The sequence below is a fragment of the Panthera uncia genome, chromosome B1, assembly GCF_023721935.1.
Source record: "Panthera uncia isolate 11264 chromosome B1, Puncia_PCG_1.0, whole genome shotgun sequence".
NCBI classification, from domain to species: Eukaryota; Metazoa; Chordata; class Mammalia; order Carnivora; family Felidae; genus Panthera; species Panthera uncia.
This window is the reverse complement of record NC_064811.1, coordinates 166,145,319-166,164,384: the sequence shown is the minus strand read 5'-3', so window position 1 is coordinate 166,164,384 and position 19,066 is coordinate 166,145,319. Positions and strand designations below refer to the sequence as shown.

The 19,066-nt window shown below is 44.9% G+C and overlaps 1 protein-coding gene across 3 annotated transcripts in view; it reads left to right on the top strand.

Annotated features, from left to right (window-relative positions):
* The first annotated feature begins 696 nt into the window (after positions 1-696).
* BIN3 (bridging integrator 3) overlaps positions 697-19,066 on the top strand; it is a 42,752-nt gene continuing 24,382 nt past the window's right edge. The window contains exons 1-2 of one of the 3 annotated variants that reach the window (XM_049631561.1): positions 697-797; positions 4,652-4,712. Coding sequence is in view for 1 of the 3 variants with exons in the window: in XM_049631559.1 (XP_049487516.1) it covers positions 790-797 (8 nt within the window). In the remaining 2 variants the exon portion in view is untranslated. The other 2 variants (XM_049631559.1, XM_049631560.1) reach the window with 2 other exon arrangements.

The following is a 19,066-nucleotide window of genomic DNA, read 5'->3' as shown; positions in this document are numbered from 1 at the left end:
CTTCTTTTTCATGGTTGTATCTTTTAGGTTAACACAGTGCCTGGCACATTGCAGGAGCTCAGTGAATATTTGTTAAATGACCAAGTAAAAAGAATGGGACCATTCACATCATCTGGGTTCTGTAGAGGGGAGCAGAGGGAAAGACTGGGAGACATGGAGCAATCCTTACTCTTTTTTTCTCTTTTGTTGGTTAAAGCTACAGAACATTTCCAACCTGAAAAGCACCTGTTTATATTCAGAGCCCTATGCCATCTCACAGAAGGGAATAGATCCATTTGTTTCTTTGTTTGTAACAGGTAAGGCATGTGCAGGGTACAAAATTTCAAAGATATTAAAGACCATACAGTGAATGTAAGTCTCCCCAGACTTCAGATGACCCCATGGCTCCTTCTCCCATCAACAAATACTGCTACTGTCTCTGGATTAGAAATCTCTTTACAGACAGAAAAACTGAGGCAATAACAAGGTTAAGAGGCACGTGTAGTAAGCGAATGAGAATTTTACAAGCCACTGTCTCAGGCAGAAAACGCACCCGGGGGTTCCCACGCCGCCGGCACAGGCTGAACCCCAAGCCCCGTGAGGCAATACCCCAGGTCGCGGGCCGGGGCAAGTGCGCGGGACGCCCGCCGCCGCGGAAGGGTTAACTCCCCGAGCCCCGCCCACCCCCGCCTCTTCCGGGCACAGTGGGCGGGGTTCACGTCACTTCCTGGAGACTGGCTGAATCCGGAAGTGATCCCTGAGGACCCTGTAGCGGCCGAGGACCCCGGCAGCAGGGCCAGGTTCAGGACCATGAGCTGGTGAGTGAGGCCGGGACAGCACAGCCGCTGGAGCCCCAGGCCCGCCGTGCGCCTTGCCCGCGCCCACCTGAGTCCCTTCGCCCCCGCTGCCTGCCTTGCCCACACGGACCCTCCACCCAGGGTCGTTCGAGGGCCCTTCCTCCGGTGCTTTCCCGGAGGCTCCGTCTGTCGGCAGGACTCACCGGGATATGGGGCGGGGGATCTCCTTGGCCTGGAATCCTGCGTCTGTTTCCTGACTCTTTCTCTTCCAAGCTCGTCCCGTCTTTTCCCAGCTGCTTGAAGTGAGGAACTTTCCTGTCTCCTCCTCTTGTAAATATCCGCTGAGGTGGAGTAAATGCCTTCTTTCTCCCTGTGGGCATCTTTTCACCGCTCCCGCGGCCCCAGAGCTGTAGCCCTCACTGGCAGTCTGGGCCCAGTTCACTGATCAAAAAGCCACTCGCTTTCAGATGACTAGCCTTTGCACCACTTGACAGTCTTCAAAGGACAAAACTTGCTTCTCTTTTGGAAAGGTCCAGAATTGAACACCCACACCCACACTCCCAGTGTGGGATTGGACTAGTTTTAATCATTTCCAGGGCCATTACCCACTCACTGCTTTCTCTTGAAAATAGCGGTTGGTAAGCTTAAACATTATGGGGACTAGCAGGCCATGAGAAAAGACGCTAGGAGTCTCAGAGATGTAGAGTCACGACTCCAGAGTTGGAAGGTACGTTGCTATATGTGCTAGGTTCATGGTAGATACTTCATAATATTTAATGGTTGATTTATTTTGTAAGACTCAGTTTGCCCAAAGGGCCTTACCTTCAGGCCCAAGGACCTGCATATCCATAATGCGAAACCTCAGAGGATCCAGCCGTAGTTTGCTTGTCTGAATACATTGACCCCACCCCCCCGGGGATGTACAAGATGAATCAAACCTTTTGGAATCCAAGATCCATTAGCATTGGGAACATGTTTGCCACTCTGTCCTCATAGTCTAGCTGTTTCTTTTCACAAAGTAAATGTGTGATAACTAGTCATGAATGAATGAAGATAGTAGAGTATCCTTCAGGAAGGCTCTTAATGGGCTCACATTTGACCATTAGTGGAGACTAAGCTCTGGCGACAAGCAGCTAATGTCAGTCAGTGTTCAGGACAATTCTGTAATACAAAATTTAAACCATTTCTGTCCCCTCCTCCCTCCTGTTTCTTAGACAAAGATTGATGGACAAACGTTAGACAGTTGGTGCCTGCACACGAGGGCAGCCTGGAGCAGTGCCCTAATAAGCCCCAGTAGGAACTGCTCCTTTTCCCTCCACCTTAGCTCCAGGAGGCCGATACGGGGCCAGAGCCTTGAAAGTTAGCTAACTTTCCCATCTTGTTATAACCTAGTTAACAATGGGCAAAGTAGCAATCCTTCAGTTCCCTTTCCTAGAGGAATTACTTCCTTAAAATGTCAGCCTGGGTCTCCCAGCCTTGTGATACAGATGTCCTCTTGCCTGCTGCACCTTGAATCGTTGGAGTTCTCTTGCTTAATTTTTCAAGGTAAGAAAGCAGGAAGTTCAGATGTTTTATATTGCTTACATTGGCATTTACAAATTTAAAAATAAATTGACCTTTTCTTCACAAATCGGGAGGAGAACAGAGCCCAGACCAGAGTAGAATATTCTCTTGGTGATCTGAGGCATGCTGTTCCCACCCATCTTGAAGAAGCTTTTTTCTGAAAAAGTAGTAGCCTATTTCCTGAGGTCTGTCAGGCTGCAGAGAATTGAAATTGACAACTAACTGTTCAGCAAAAGCTGCGATTTTTATCCTGTAGAATTAACTTATTAGTACATGTGCAGCTTGGCACCTCTTTGGACTGAGGGTCAGAACCAAAAGGGCGGCTTTGTCCCTCAAAGCTGAGATTCCTTTTTCTTCTTCTTTAGAGGGCGACTACGTCATCTCTTACGTGGACCCTGACCCTATCTCCCTGAGAGGGGAACAGCACCGGCGCCTGGGCACACAATCACACTCAGTTCCTGGCTCAATGGCTGGCAAAGGGACCAGGGCTGGGTCCTTCTGATTCACTCCTGGAGTGGTTTTCCTGCTCCCAGAATGAATCCATCCATTCATCCAAGACTGGAATTCTCAGTGGGGGAAGAGACCAGAGTGACGTAGAGCCATCATGGGAGGCTGATGCCCAAGGTCAAGTTCACCAAGCACATGGGGTATGCCAAGCCATCATTGAATAAGGCCTAGGGGCACTCAGCCCCTGGTCCCCAGAGGGTAACCATTGTTCTGGGCTAGGCCAGGCTTTCAAAATGTCACAGTGAGAAATGTCCAATATTGATGCCCTTTGCACACTGTGGATTTTGCATCAAGAGTAAGAGGTCTTTGTTCCCCGCTTCCTCTGTGCATGCAGCCCGCCCACCCCGTTTGTTTTGTGGGTACCTGCTGCCTTCCTGTTCATCTACCCATGCATTCACCCACTGACCACCCACGTGTCTTTAAGCCAGGCTGTCCAGTGGTGTGCCCTGCGAGGAAGGAGGCATTTTATGTTCATATGTCAGATCACTGATTCACCATTTGGGCTTAAGTCAGGTGCTTCCCTCTCCTCTCCTTCTGCTGGTCTCCTCTCTCTTCTTATGTGTATGTGTCTTTATTATTGTATGGAGGGAGAATTCAACAGAATTAAGAAGAATCTGGCTTATTTACCTGGCTTCGCTGTCATCAGGGGTTATAGCCTTCCCTGGAACCACATGCCTTGATGCTCTTTGGGTTCAAGGTCAAGGAAAAAAGTAGTCCTGGAGGAAATCTTCCTATACTAGGGATCCAGAGGTTTGACTCAGAATGAAGGAAATTAGAGTCAGTGCAGATAAATGTGGCTGGGAGGTAGAGGGCTGAGTTCAGGTTCTGGTTCCCTCCTTCACAGTGTGGCCTGGTCAGGCATTTAACCTTCCTCGGTCTTGTTTTCTCCACCTCTGACATGGAATGGATAATCCAAGCTGACGCTGCCACCCAAGCCTGTTGTGAAAAAAATGGAGACTATGCAAATATGATTGTTTTCTGACTCTTCTGGGCTCTTCTACCTCTGTCTGCCCCTTAAATATTGGTATTCCTTGGGACCTGTCCCCCCCATGTTCTCACCCTATATGCCCTCCCCATCATCTTCAGGATAAAGGCCTGACTCTGGGCCGTAACTTATAAGGCCTTTCTGGATCTGGCTGTCCACATTACTCCTGTGTCTCAGCTTTCCCCGGCCTCTCGTGCCTCTGCCCCTCTATATGCATTGTTCCTCTGCCGCAATGCCCTTTGCTCCCACCCCTCGCCGCCTCATCCACCAGGCCAAGGTGCACTCATTCTTCCAGAATAACGGCAGGCTTTGCCTCTTCTGAGGGTCTCCCCTGAACAGCCCCCCACACCCCACTAAACTGAGCCGGGTCCCCTTGCTCTGACCCTCATTAGCATCTGGACTTGAATCGTTGGTTTACTTGTCAGTGACCCCCTAGTCTGCAAGTTACTGAGAAAGGGACTGTGGCTTGGTCATCACTATATCCCTAGTAGTATTCCCAGCAATCAGTGCATGTTTACTGAATGTATGAATGAGCACTTTTTTTTCCATTTCCTGGCTTGCCTCAGCTCAGGAAAAGTTTTCAGATAAAAATGTGCAGAACCTATAAGCCACTTCCTCAAATGAAGAGCCTCTAAGCGTGCTGTTGTTAAATCAAAGAGGGAAGAAGTGGCCTCAGCGCCTCCCTGAGGCTGTCTCTGATTGTTCTCTCCTCTCTCCTCTCCACCCCCTCCCCAAACTATCCTCTTCCGAACTTGCATAGAACTCCTGTAGCACTTCCACATCCTTCCAGGGACCAAAAACGTGTTCCTCTCCCACACAGACTCCATGGCGGCAGGATCTACAAGTTCTTCACGTTTGTGTATGCGCACTGTTTGCACATAGTAAGTACCTAGTCAGTAATTGTTAAATGAAGTTAATGGACTACAAAGGAAAGAAGGTAAACTGCTGGGTTAGTCTGAACCATCCATTCTGTTTCAAACATGTTCTCAGTGGAATCTCTTTTCCCTCTAGTATTACTCTTGCTATCATGCATTCGTATAGTGCTTTCACCTTTTCAAGTTACCTTCCCATCCATTATCTGATTTCGTCCCCACATCTACCCTTGGCAGTATGTAGTTCGGGTCTTATTATCTCCCTTTGACAAGTTATTAGAATTCACTCACGGAGTACCTGGGAGAGCTAGAACTAAAATCTGAGTATTCTCTGTGCTTGAAAAGTGGAAGACCATTCCCAAGCTGATTGGGTCCCAAAGGACGCTATTTTACTTTGCTGGTCTGTATGAACACTACCAGGTTGGTAGTGAATTACAGGAAGTTGTCAGTTTTCACATGTAAAGTGAAGAGGAAGTCCTGTGTCCTGCAGACCTCCAGGTGTTCTGGACCATGTCAGCTTTGTGGTACTCTGAGGCCTCCCCGCCTTGGGTGGCCCTCCCACTCACTTCGGACAGGCCAGACTCCCCCCCAGGCTTTTTCTTCTATACAGAGCATGGTCATGCCCAGAAGGCAGGGACCTGTGAGCCTGTGAGACCCTGTATTTGACGTTGCTTTGGGCACAAATGTAAAACATCTCACTCTTGTTCCAGCTGTTTGTAATGAGAGGGGAAGGGGCTCTTTCCAGATTTGGGAGTAGTTGGAAAGAGGCAAGTATGTTGAATCCCACAGCTTCTTCATCAAGGATGTTTTCTTCTGTGTTACACTCTTGACGTACATGTGTTGAAGTGGCTTTGGAGTTGGCAGTTAAGCTGTTGTTTCCCCAAACCCACTATTTTGGTAGCTAGTCCATTAAACAGGACCCAGTATAACATGTTGCATACAGATAATGCTCAATAAAATTTTTGTTGATTTAATGCTCATTGAACATTTATAATGTACTAGGGCCTGTGCTGATACTTAATACTGGTGGACAGTCAGAAGGCTGTAAGAATCGATACTTATCTTCAGCCAGTGTCTGGAAAGTGCCCGGGATTCATAGGAATGACAGCCAATAAATGTTGGTGTGGCATCGTCAAGAAAGATTTCAGAGGATGTGATTTGTTACAGTGGGGGGCGAGGGGTCCACATTAGAAGAATAGTGTGGAAAAGGTGTGTGGAGACGGAATGCATCAAGAGTATTTGGGGTGGATGGTCAGGAGACCAGCTTGGGTTTAGCAAGTAGTGATTTGGGTAGAGGCTTCGTTGATGGCGGCTGGGGCCCCACTGTCAGTACTCTGAGTGCCATGCTGAGGGACTGACATTGAGCTTAAGCTTTTGAAATTTGAAGGTTTTGAGCAAGGAAGTGGCATGGGGAAATCAGTGAGTTAATCAGATTAATTTGGCAACAGTCTGTACTTCAGGCCAGAGGAAGAATGGAGCCAGGGGGCTAACTTGGACAGTGGCTTCCAAAACTTTTTGACCACAACTTGCAGTTAGAAATACCTTTGAGGGGCTCCTGGGTGGCTCAGTCAGTTAAGCGTCAACTCTTGCTCAGGTCTTGATCTCAAGGTCGTGAATTCAAGCCCCATGTTAGGCTCTGCGCTGGGCATGAAGCCTAAAAAAAAAAGAAGAAAGGAAAGAAAAAAACCTTCATTATTGCAGCACACAAAAACATTTATACTTCAAATAAAAGTTTCACATGGTATATGTGTGATGCATTCCTATATTTTCTATTATGTTCTATTTCATTTTTAAAGAATGATGCATTTCAATTGATCCCATGTCTAATTTGGACCCGGTGTGTTGTGGGCAAACACACTGGAATAACGTATAGCGGTTTACATGATTGATGAGTGATCCCATTTAGAAACACACTGATCTAGGTGTTTATTACAAATATTCAGGCTATAAGCTAATAGCTATGACTCCGTGTTGTTGGTTTACTTAGTTGTTTTTCGTGGGTTATAATAAGAAATACGGAAGGGGCAACTATGAAGAGCACCAGCAATGTACTTTATAAGAACTTAATCCATAGATGTGAAAAACGTCATCACTTTATAGAAAAGAAAACCCAAATGGACAAAAGCCTATACCAAGATGTTGGTTTCTTAGTAATCAGGGAAAAGCAGATTAAAGTAACAATGAGATGCCATTTCACAGCCATCTGGCTGGCAAAAATTTTAAAGTCTGGCAATGCCAAGTATCTAAGGATGAGAATCAGGGGGAGCTCCCATCCACTGGCATCGGGTGCAGGGTGGCGTAGAGCGTGGAGGTAAAAATTGACACAATACAATCACTTTGGAGATTTCTACAGTCACCCAGAGAAACCTGAGCTCTCCTGCAGCAGGTGAGTGCAGGGGAGTATTAGTTGCTTCATTGTTCATAGATGTCCAGCCTATGTGTGCTGTCTTTACATAATGAAACACGTAGTCAAAATGAATGAAGTGCAGCTATATCTATCAACACGGACAAATCTCAGAAACAGAATGCTGGTCATAAAAAGTTAGTTTCAAAGTAATACATTCAATATTGTGCTATTTTTATAAAGTTCAGACCTATAAAACCATACTGTATTGTGCTCACGGATTTAAACAAATGTAGTGAAAGGGTGAGAATAATACATACTAAATTCAGGGTCGTGGTGACCGCTAAGGTCATGAGGAGAGACAAGGAAATGGAATCAGACTGTAACACTCAGGGAGCATCAACAGTATCTGAGCTGTTACGTTGCTTAAAGAATAAGATTTGAAGCAAGTGTGGCTCAGTATTGTAAACGCGGTAACAGTAGGTGAATACAGGAGTATTTATTATGTATTCTAACTTTCTGAGTGTTGGCAATATTTTATAATACTCTCTGTTAACTTTTGTCATGCCTAGCCTGACTGCCATCACGACTAGAGCTGACCTCACTGCTCATAGCAAGGGAATTATTGCCTCCTACGGCCGGTAGGTGAGGATGTCCCAAGACAGTGGGCCTAGGAGCGAGTTTCCGAGTTTCCATCTCAGCCCTCCTCCTCCTCCTCCTCCTCCTCCTCCTCCTCCTCTTCCTCCTCCTCTTCCTCCTCCTCTTCCTCCTCTTCCTCCTCTTCCTCCTCTTCCTCCTCTTCCTCCTCCTCTTCCTCCGTTCTGCTTCCAAACCTTCAGCAGATAAGAGAAAAGGTAGACTGAAAGCTCTTTGTACAATCCTTCGTTGGTAAGAGACAGAAGTGAACATGAGATTAGAGCTCGTGCCTCAGAAGCTAAACAACTGGCCCGGCACTTCGCAGTCTGTGGGCATCTGAGCCACCGTGGCCCCATCAGCATGGAAAGCAGGCCCCTGAGGCTTGTCTCCGGCTTGTGGATTAAGCAGGAGAAGACTTTGACCTCGCAATGCCTTCTGTTTCCCTTTTATAACATGGAGAACCCATTTTCTAAAGAGCTACAAAATAAACAAACAACCTCCCTCCCTGAATTGCCTTCTTTCCTCCCTTTTTTTGACCTTTAGATGCTCCATCAGCCTCCAGACTTCTGTCACAGATCCTTTTACTACTTGGGAGGAAGTCCCCATTCATTGTTGGCAAATGGATTCACTTGGGGGGCCTGGCAGTGGCTGATTGCCCCCCAAACAGAAAAGAATTGTTTCAGGTTTCCTAACCATACTTACCTCTGTGTAACTGAGCGTGAGCCACTCCCTCAGGCCTCAGTTTGATCTTCATCATCAAAATATCACCACCACTGCCTTTACTGCCAGTATTTACAGGCTGCTGACCTACGACAGGATCTGTTTTGAGCACTAAACTCATTTGGCCTTCACGGCGACCCCACTTGATAGCTATGTTATTGTCCCAGTCTATAGACAGGGAAACTGAGAGACAGAAAGGTTAGGTAACTTGTCCGAAGCCTCACAGCTGGCGGCTGGCAGAGCAAGGACTTAAAGCCAAGCAGTGTGGCTCCAGAGCACGCCCCCCTATCCAGCACACTGTCTCTTGTGAGGAGTACAGGAGTGGACCGCTTTAGATGAGCGGATGTTTCTGAAGTACCCAGCCCAAACCAGCAATAGTAGATGCTCCATAAATGGTCACTTTAATTGGATGATTTCTGTGATCTCACGTTCTGTGAGATCACACTGACCATTCTGTGATTCATTCTGTCTAAACTTCTCAGAGGTCAGCGTGGGGAACAGTGGAGAAGAAGGGATCACAGCTGAGCTGGGGGACTGTTCTAGTCCAAGTGACAAGTCAGCCAAGTCACAGAGTCATGCCTTTTATTTTTAAACACACACATACCTCCTCGGACTGGTGGCGAGTAGGGTAGTGTGTGTTGCTCTGGTTTTAGATGTGGCTAATTTCGAGGAAGGACTGCGGTGGGGGGTGAGAGAGGGCGCTGTGGTCAGAGGTGCTGGAAATGGGTATTTTGCAGCTCAGTTCATTTCCCCTTGTGATGGGGTCTCTCACGTCCTTGCTCAGGCTGAACTTCGTGTGGCCGGTTGGCATCATGGCCAGCTGGCCCTGCAGAGGGGATGACACCCAGCAAGCAGCTGTTCTGCCGGAGCCGGCTGCCTCTCCAGAAGCCCTGTCCGGCACCCGGCTCTCTGTTCTCTCTCCCAGTGTCAAGGTGGTGATAGCCTTGGTGGGGCCTCAGACCAGGGAAGGCAGTGACCCAAGGACAGGGTAACAGAAGGGCCGGGACGGGGGAGGGGCTTGTCCTTCCAGCCTTCAGAAGCTGCTGCCTCTCGCCCACCTTCCTGCTCTTGCCGAGACAGTGACTCAGGCCCAGACCACTCCCCGGGGAGCCAGGATTTCAGCCACTATCAGCTGCCGCCTACTCTTTGCTCAGCCCTCCCTCCGTTCTCACCTCCCTCACCTCCTCCCTGCCCCCAAAACTGTGATCCATCAGAAAGTGTGGGGTGGCATAGACTGAATCATTTCAGGGTTCTTGCCACCCCCAAGCCAGGCCGAGGCTTATTCACATTCAGCAGAAATGAATTCCAGAGGCCAAGGTGAAGACCAGGGAAGAATGTGTAGGTTTCAGCTTCTTTCCACTCATCTTTGTAATGGAAGCAGAGGACTCTCCAAAGAAGGCGGGGCTAAGGGATCTGCTGGGGTGACCAGGGGATCCCCACCCAACTGCCATCTGGGCCTGCCTCTTGTCTCAGCCTCTGCAGCAGAGGGGGTGGGGAAGCAAAAGATTGAGAAACCTAGCAAATTGAAAATGCAAAAGAGCTGTTTTTGTAAATAGACATTACACAAGAGCAGGAGCTTTTTTGGAAAGGTTTTACCGAGACAGACAGAATTAGCCAACTGGCATCGTGCTGCTAATAGAGATATTTACTGTTTGAAAAAGTGTATTTGTAGCTTTGGAGAACATCCTGTTGACTTTTCTTTATTGTGAAAGTAAATCTTTCCCCCTTTCCCTCTGTATACATAGAACTTTTTTTCTGTTTTGAGGTGGGGCATGTTGGAGGTTGGAGGAGAGTACGCTTGAGAGAACTGCTCTCTGCATTTTGTTGCTCAGACCAAAATATCCCTGCTCCTGCCCTCCGGTGCTCATATTTACGGAATGGCAAGTAGAACCAAGTAAGGAATCCTACTCCAGAGGCCGGGAGCTCAGAGCCCTCTTGATTTCTTCCAGGGCAGAGACATCCTGTTGGGAGCAGGCCCTGTCTTCTCTCCGGACCTCTGCTTACCCACCCCATGCCAAGGGGAGAGCCTAAGGAAAGCTGTGAGGAGGAGGGGAACTGAGGTCCCGAGGCCCAGTGAGCCATCCCGGGTCCTGGAGGACTGTCAGCCTCGATCCACCACCCCAGTTGGGCCGAGGAGCCACTGCGATGCTGTTGCTCTTGCCACACGCCTTCCAGAGCAGCTGTCTGTCCCGAAGAAGTCCCTAGAGCCACAGGGGGAGATCAGGGAGGCAGTGGCAAGAAGAGGCAGAAGAGCTGCTTGAAGGGTGGCTGTTTTGCTCTTTCTACTCGCTTTCCCGTCGCCACCTTTGACTGCTTCAGTGGTAGTGGGGCACCTGCCCCAGTTTTCTGGCCCTTCCTCCGACAGAGGGGAGCATATCGACCATTTGGCAGCCTTGGAATAAGCCCAGGAGACTCTTCTCCCTTCATATTTCCTCTTAAGCTCTTTGAAATGTTGGTTTTCCCTAAACCCACACTCTGATAACATCACCTGGCTTTACTGTGGACGCCAAAGGCCACCTCCGTTTCCTCGGTCTCCTCGAGTACACTTTCCCCTTTCTAGCTTTTGTTTGAGTTGGATAAGGACTGGGAGACCCAAAGACAGTGATATTACCTTTATTTGTTCTTTCTAAAGCCTTATCTGAGAGTAACTTTTTTCAGGAAACTTAAATTAGAGTATGGTATTATATAGGGCCCTTGGGGCCATGTACTTGTTTATTTGTTGAATCATTTATCCAGTGTTTACTGTGTGCGCAAAACTAGACCATGAGCTCCATGAGATCATAGAATGAGTTCGTCTTGTTCATCCTGATATTGCTAGAACCTAGCAGAGTTCTAGGCATAAAGGAGGCCCTCAATAAATATTTACCGAACATCCATTCAACGAAAGGTTGAAAATAACACTGTACCTTGTACGGTACTTACGGGAGTTGCAAAGAACAGTAACATTCAGTCCCTGCACTTGAGGGGCTTATGTGGCATAATCAGAAAGCAAGATGCATACACAGCAAAGCTAGTTAACCTGACCCTTTACCAAGCAGAGTTTTCTTCAGTAAGGAAGCAGTGGCTCAGTCTTAGGAAATACATTCGCACAGTTCATCACAGTACTGGGTCAAAGAGAGCAAACTGGTCATCTAAATGTATGCTGAAAAAGGCACTGTGATATAATTTAAAAATCCAATCTTTGTGTCTTTTAGGAAACTAGGAACAAAAAGATATTTCCTTGCTATTAGAAGTCTTTCTGAATGGAACCAGTAGCCTTCTTCCTATTTAATAGTGAAAGATCAGATTCGAACCATTCTTACTAAAGTCAGAAACATTTTTCTCCAATTTCTGGCCAATGCTATAACACACAAGACAAGAAGTGGGTATGAAACATTGAGAAAGAAAAGGGAAATTTTATCATTATTTTCAAGTGATATGACTTGGCTATTTAGAAAATCTAATTCTGGGGGTTTTTTCCTACCTGAGTTTCTCAGGCTGTATAGCTTAAGTATATAGGTGTGATGAATGGTTTCAGGGTAAATATTTAATACCCAATGGCTTTCCTGTGTACCAGGACAATAAAATGAGAAAGAGAATTCCATTTGCAGTACAACCAAAAATTAAAAATCTCGTGGAATGTACCTAAGACCTGTGTAGGGCTAAAAATTTCACATGTAAGTGTTACTTTGGGATCTTGGTATTAAACAAAATAAAAGTAGAGGACCTATATGGAAAAACTCTTAAGACTAAAAGACCTAATAAAAAGACTTGAATAAATGGAAAGAAATGTTATGGCCCTGAATGAGCAAATGTAGTATTTGTAAAAATGTAAGATCTTCAGAAGTTAATCTATAAATATAATGCATTTTCAGTAATAAGTATCTTGATTTTGGAGGGGGGCGCACCACCTATGATTTTGAGGTTCATCTTAAAAAGTAACACAGGGGAGGGGCGCCTGGATGGCTCTGTCGGTTGAGCTTCTGACTTCAGCTCAGGTCACGATCTCATGGTTTGTAAGTTTGAGCCCCGCGTCGGGCTCTGTGACAGCTCAGAGCCTGGAGCCTGCTTCGGATTCTGTGTCCCACTCTCTCTGCCCCTCCCCCACTTGTGTTCTGTTTCTCTCTGTCTCTCAAAAATAAATAAATAAATGTAAAAAAAAGTTAAAAAAAAAAAAGTAACACAGGGGCACCTGGGTGGCTCAGGAGGTTGAGCATCCAACTCTTGATTTTGGCTTAGGTCATGATCTTGCAGTTTATGAGATTGAACCCCATGTCGGGCTCTGCACAGAGCCCTCTTGGGATTCTGTGTCTCCCTCTCTCTCCGCCCCTCCCCCCCCAAATAAATAAACTTATAAATAAATATTAAGACAAATTAAAATAGCCAGTAAATTACCTGAAAATGAAATGTAATGAGAAGAGATCTGTTTGTCTAGAAATTAAGAGCTGTTATAACCCTAAATAATTAAAATCTGTGTTACTGGCCAAAGAGTAGACAGGTCTGTGGTATGGAATAGAAGTATTTAACCCTAATAAAATGATTTTTCAAAGATAGTTTATTTTTTAGATTATGTTAAAATAACTAAACAACTGGCTGGCCAACATTCAAACTCTAAATGGAGTGATGATTTAAATATAAAAAATAAACCACTAAAATTCATATGAAAATGCAAGGGACACAGAGTAGCCAAAACAGTCTTGACCAAGTTGGAAAGCTCAATACTTCTCAATCTTGAAACTTACAACAAAAGTCCAATAATTAGGACATTGTGGTACTAGCATAGACACGTAGATCAATGGCATAGAATTAAGAGTCCAGAAATAAACCTTTACATTTACGGTCAGTTGATTTTTTTTTTACAAAGATGCCAGGACAGTTCAATGGGGAAGGGATAGTCCTTTCGACGGCGTCAGGACAACTGGATATCCACATGCGAAAGAATAAAGTAGGACCCTTACTTCACACCATATACAAAAATTAACTCAAAATTGATCAAAGACCCAAATGTAAAAGCTAAAACTATGAAATCATAAAAGGAAAACATAGGGATAAGTCTTCATGACCTTGAATTTGGCAGAGAATTCTTAGATGTAATACCAAAAGCACAAACAAAAAAATGGATTAGACTTCTTCAAAACCTAAAATGTTTGTGCTTCAAAGCATACCATTAAAAGAGTGAAAAAAAACCCCTCAAAAGTGAGAGAAAATATTTGCAAATCATATATCAGATTAGGCACTTGTACCCTAAATAAAGAACTCTTACAGCTCAACAATAAAAGAAGATGGGGCGCCTGGGTGGATTAGTCAGTTAAGTGTCCGACTTCGGCCCAGGTCAGGATCTAATGGTTCATGGGTTCAAGCCCCACATCAGGCTCTCTGCTGACAGCTCAGAGCCTGGAGCCTGCTTCAGATTCTTCCTCTCTCTCTCTGCCCCTCTCCCGCTCATGGTCTGTCTCTCAAAAATAAGCAAACATTAAAAAAATAATAATAATAAATTTTTAAAAAGACAACCCATTTTTAAAATAGGCAAAGGGTTTGAATAGATGTTTCTCCAAAGAAGACCTACAAATGACTGCTAAGCATATGAAAAGATGTTCAACATCATTAGTCATTACAGAAATGCCAATCACACCACAGTGAAATAGCCCCCAGAGTGGCTAAGATAAAAAAGACAATGACAAGTGTTGGTGAGGATGTGGAGGAATTGGAAACTCCATACACTACTGTGGAAATGTAAAATGCGCAGCCACTTTGGAAAAGTCTGGCAGCTCCTCAGAAGGGTAAACGGGTAAACGTGGACTTACCGTATGGCCCAGCAGTTTCACTCCGAGGTATATACCCAAGAACAATGAAAACATATGTCCACACAAAAATATGTACACAAATGTTCATAGGAGCAGCATTCATAATGGCCAAAAAGTAGAAACAACCCAAGTGACCACCGCTCAGTGAACGGATAAATGGATAAGTGGATGTGTGGCTAAATGTCGTGTATCCCTGCAATGGACTATTATTCTGTGATAAAAGAGGGATGAAGGACTGATACATGCCCAAACATGGATCATCCTGGAAAACATTTTGCTGATTGAAAGAAGCCAACACAAAAAGCTACTTATTGTATAATTCCATTGATATGAAATGTCCAGAATAGGCAAATCCGTAGAGATAGTACATTACTGGTTTGCCTGTGGGCTGGAAGGAGAGGAGAAAACGGGGCATGATGCTAATAGATACAGGGTTTCTTTAGGGGTGATGAAAATGTCTTTGAAATTAGATCATGGTGATTGTTGCACAACTCTCTGAATATACCAAAAACAACCAAATTGTACACTTGATGAACGTTATGGTGTGTGGATTATACCTCAATAAAGCTCTTATTTAAAAATTAATAAACCAGCTTTGAAGCAAAGATGACAGATTGAATACGTACATGTAATTTATCTCCCTCACAAATCCCACAAAAAAAGCACAATAAAGTGATTTTTTTTTTTTTTAAGGCATAGATCTACAAATTCAGGGAGGATAGAGACATCAACAACATTTGGGAATTGGAATGCAGTTGCATGCAGTAACTGACTTAGTTCCAGGAAAGCCAGATCCCAAACTGGCATTTAGGAAAACCACAAGCCATCATGACTTACATCACAGAATCCTCAAAGGGTCAGTAATCGGTGGCACTGGGTACTTCCAGAAGTGGGGTGAAGCCGAGCGCTCGGATCAGAAGAACTGGTTGAAAGCTGTTTCTGAGTAAGTTTAGAGCCCTGCCATCTCCTCTCCAACTTCGGTGTCCCTGGGAGACTGTCCCTGCCTCACCCTAGCAAAAGAATGAAGGGGCCCCACCCCTTGGAGAGTATGAGACAGGGAGTTCCTATACTAGGCACACAAAGGTGGATTTACTATGTAAAAACTATTTAATAAAATTTAAGCTTCAGGGCCCCTTGCTGGCATGGACCTTGTCCAAGACCCAGAAGGAACCTTAGCTGTGTGTTCACATGATCCTCTGTTTTTGCAAACATCAACAATGTGTTTATACTGCATTCAGTTAAGAAAACGTCTGCCTTCACTTCCTCCTTTTGCTACTTGATACTACCCCTCATGTCAGGCAGCTTTGGAGTAGCCTAGGCCTTTTGGGATGCGACTGGAGGGTTGAATTGGAAATATGCTGTTTTAGCTGCAGTTTGTGGACATTTTTTGAAAACTTTGATAAAACCGTGAGAAATTTCAGGTTCCTGAATTGGAAATATACAGAGGGCACCTCTTTTTGTGATCTTTAAATGTATTTAAAAACTAAGGGAAAGGGGTGCCTGGCTGGTTCAGTCAGTAGAACATGCGACTTGATCTCGGGGTTATGAATTCAAATCCCACATTGGATGTAGAGCTTAATTAAAAAAAAAAAAAAAGTTGTATGTCTTTCACAGTGTTATATAGATCCATTGTATCTCAATAAAGCTGGGGAAAAATTTTTAAAGAAGAAAAAAACTAAGGGAAAAGTTGGGTAAAAAATAACACAAAACAAAAGTGACACAGGTGAGCAGTTAAATCAAGAGATATTCTGAAATCAAAGTGCAACAAAACATTTTCAAATTGTACTCAAACCTAGTCATTCATTAAGAGAATGAGATCAGGGGTTTGCCTGGGTGGCTCAGTCGGTTAAGCATCTGACTTCAGCTCAGGTCATGATCTCGCAGCCTGTGAATTCAAGCGCTGCATCAGGTTCTGTGCTAACAGCTCAGAGCCTGGAGCCTGCTTCGGATTCTGTGTCTCCCTCCCTCTCCGCCCCTCCCTCATTTGCACTCTGTCTCTCTTTGTCTCTCAAAAATAAATAAACGTTTAAAAAAATTTTTTTAAGAATATTTCTTGGGGCGCCTGGGTGGCGCAGTCGGTTAAGCGTCCGACTTCAGCCAGGTCACGATCTCGCGGTCCGTGAGTTCGAGCCCCGCGTCAGGCTCTGGGCTGATGGCTCAGAGCCCGGAGCCTGTTTCCGATTCTGTGTCTCCCTCTCTTTCTGCCCCTCCCCCGTTCATGCTCTGTCTCTCTCTGTCCCAAAAATAAATAAAAAACGTTGAAAAAAAAATTTAAAAAAAAAGAATATTTCTTAAAAAAGAATGAGATCGGTTTTAAAGAGGAGCGATGGTTTGATAATCTAGTTAATAAAGAGGCGCAAATCATTAGAACACATTGATAAAACAATTTAAAGTTCTTAACACGAAAGATAACGAAGATGACAAAACTCATGATGGGCCCTCCGCCAGCGACATCAGGAACAGAGAAGCTGGTTACCCCCATTAATTCAGAGAGTGGTTAAGAGTAGTCATTATACAAGAAACCTTGAAATGTGTCCTGAAATCTTACAGTTTATTTATGAAGGAAACGAGATTTTCCTAAGTTTTACAGCAGAATTTTTATTATATTTATATATTACTGGTAAGCTGGAAAAAAAAGCTTTTCTGAACTGTCAATGATAGAAAACAAGTTTCAGTCAACCGTACTAGAGGAAAGGCTGAATTACCTTTCTTTTCTCTACGAAAATGATGTTACCCACTCGGTGTCACATGAAGAGGCAATCATAGACTATGCAGCCAAAAAATGCAGGGAAATGAATACAGAGGTGTGTCAGGCAGACGATTAATAAAAATTTTAGGTTATTCTTGATTTTTTGATTTCATGTTATTTGTCAGCTTTTATAACTTGTAATTTATTATGTTCTTTTCTCTGTCTAAATAAACACTTTCATGCCAATTTTAATATTTTTTAATGTTTTTAAAAGATTTTATTTTTAAGTAATCTCTACATACAGCCTGGGGCCCAAACTCACAACCCTGAGATCAGGAGTCCCATGCTCCACAAACTGAGCCATCTAGGGGCCCCATCCAATTTTGATATTTGTAAATTCATTTTCTTTTTCTTTAAAAGGCATACAAAATCATATAAGCTTTGGGCCCACAAAACACAGATCCACTGTAAGCCCAGCTGAGGGCAGGACTGCCATCCTGAAGGCAGGAGGGTGAAGTGAAGAAATGCGTGGGGAGTGCCAAGACAACCCTTCCCCTCCCCCATGGCACCTGCATGCATGGCATGTGCTCGAGTGACCTCTTCTACTCACTGAGCTCTCGGAACAACTCTGCTGGGCCTTTACTCCCATGACGAGAGACTGAAAAATTCTCTAGGAAATCTTACCTGCCCGGGAGTACAGATACTGACATCAGGGGCTCCCCACAACACTGCTCAGCCAGGTCACTGCACACAGTACGCAGACAATATCTGAGCGCTCACAGCTTCTGATCAGCTGTCTTGTCTCCAGTCCCGTATGTGAGCAGACACCCAAGATTACCACACTCCCAAGGGGAGTGTTTAGTGTGAAAAATGGAGGCAAAAGCAGAAAACAACTTGAGGGGAAACTGAGACTGAAGGAAGGCAGAAGAAACTTTTTGTAAATCTGTCTATTAAGATCATCAGAGAGAGATGGGGCGCCTGGGTGGCTCAGTCGGTTGAGCGTCCGACTTTGGCTCAGGTCATGATCTCGCGGTCTGTGAGTTCGAACCCCCCGTCAGGCTCTGTGCTGACAGCTCAGAGCCTGGAGCCTGCTTTGGATTCTGTGTCTCCCTCGCTCTCTGCCCCTCCCCTGCTCATGCCCTGTCTCTCTCTGTCTCTCAAAAATAAAGAAACATTAAAAAAGAATTTTTTTTTTCAACATTTATTTATTTTTGGGACAGAGAGAGACAGAGCATGAACGGGGGAGGGGCAGAGAGAGAGGGAGACACAGAATCGGAAACAGGCTCCAGGCTCTGAGCCATCAGCCCAGAGCCCGACGCGGGGCTCGAACTCACGGAGTGCGAGATCGTGACCTGGCTGAAGTCGGACGCCCAACCGACTGCGCCACCCAGGCGCCCCTAAAAAAGAATTTTTTTAAAGATCATCAGAGAGAGAAGCCATCCATGAAATAAAACAAGATACCATAAAAAAAAAGGATATCCTGAAAAGTAAAAAGACCTCTCAGAAATTAAAAATATGATAGCAGAAATGAAAAACTTTACAAGTATTAGAAGATACGAAATGTTGAAAAATAAAGAAACTGGAGAAGCAACCAAGGTGGGTCAGCACTGGAATTACAAGAATTTCAGAAATAAATGGGGCACCTGGGTGGCTCAGTTGGTTAAGCATCCAAGTTCGGCTCAGATCATGATCTCATTGTTCATGGGTTCCAGCCCCGCACTGGGCTCTGTGCTGACAGCTCGGAGCCTGGAGCCTGCTTCAGATTCTGTTCCTCTCTCTCTCTCTCTGTTCCTCCCATGCTTGCTCTCTCTCTCTCTCCTTCAAAATAAATAAAATTTAAAAATTAAAAAAAAATGAATTTCAGAAATGAGAAACAGAGAAAATGGGGGAAGACACGAGCCACAACAAAGTTTTTTTAAGCCCAGAACGAAAGATTACAAATTGCCAAATTGAAAGAATTTGGTGCGTATCCCAGCACAGTGAGTGCAATTAGACCCACGAGGTGAGGTACATCACTGTGAAAGTTTATACCACCAGGGACAAACATGATTCAAGAAGCTTGCATGAAGAATGGGTAGGTTGCCTACAAAGGATAGAAATCGGAGTGCTTTAGACTTCACCACAATAGCACTGGGAAATGAGAAGCCAGGGAAGCAAAGTCTGTGAGATTCTGAAAGAAATGAAGTCCAAC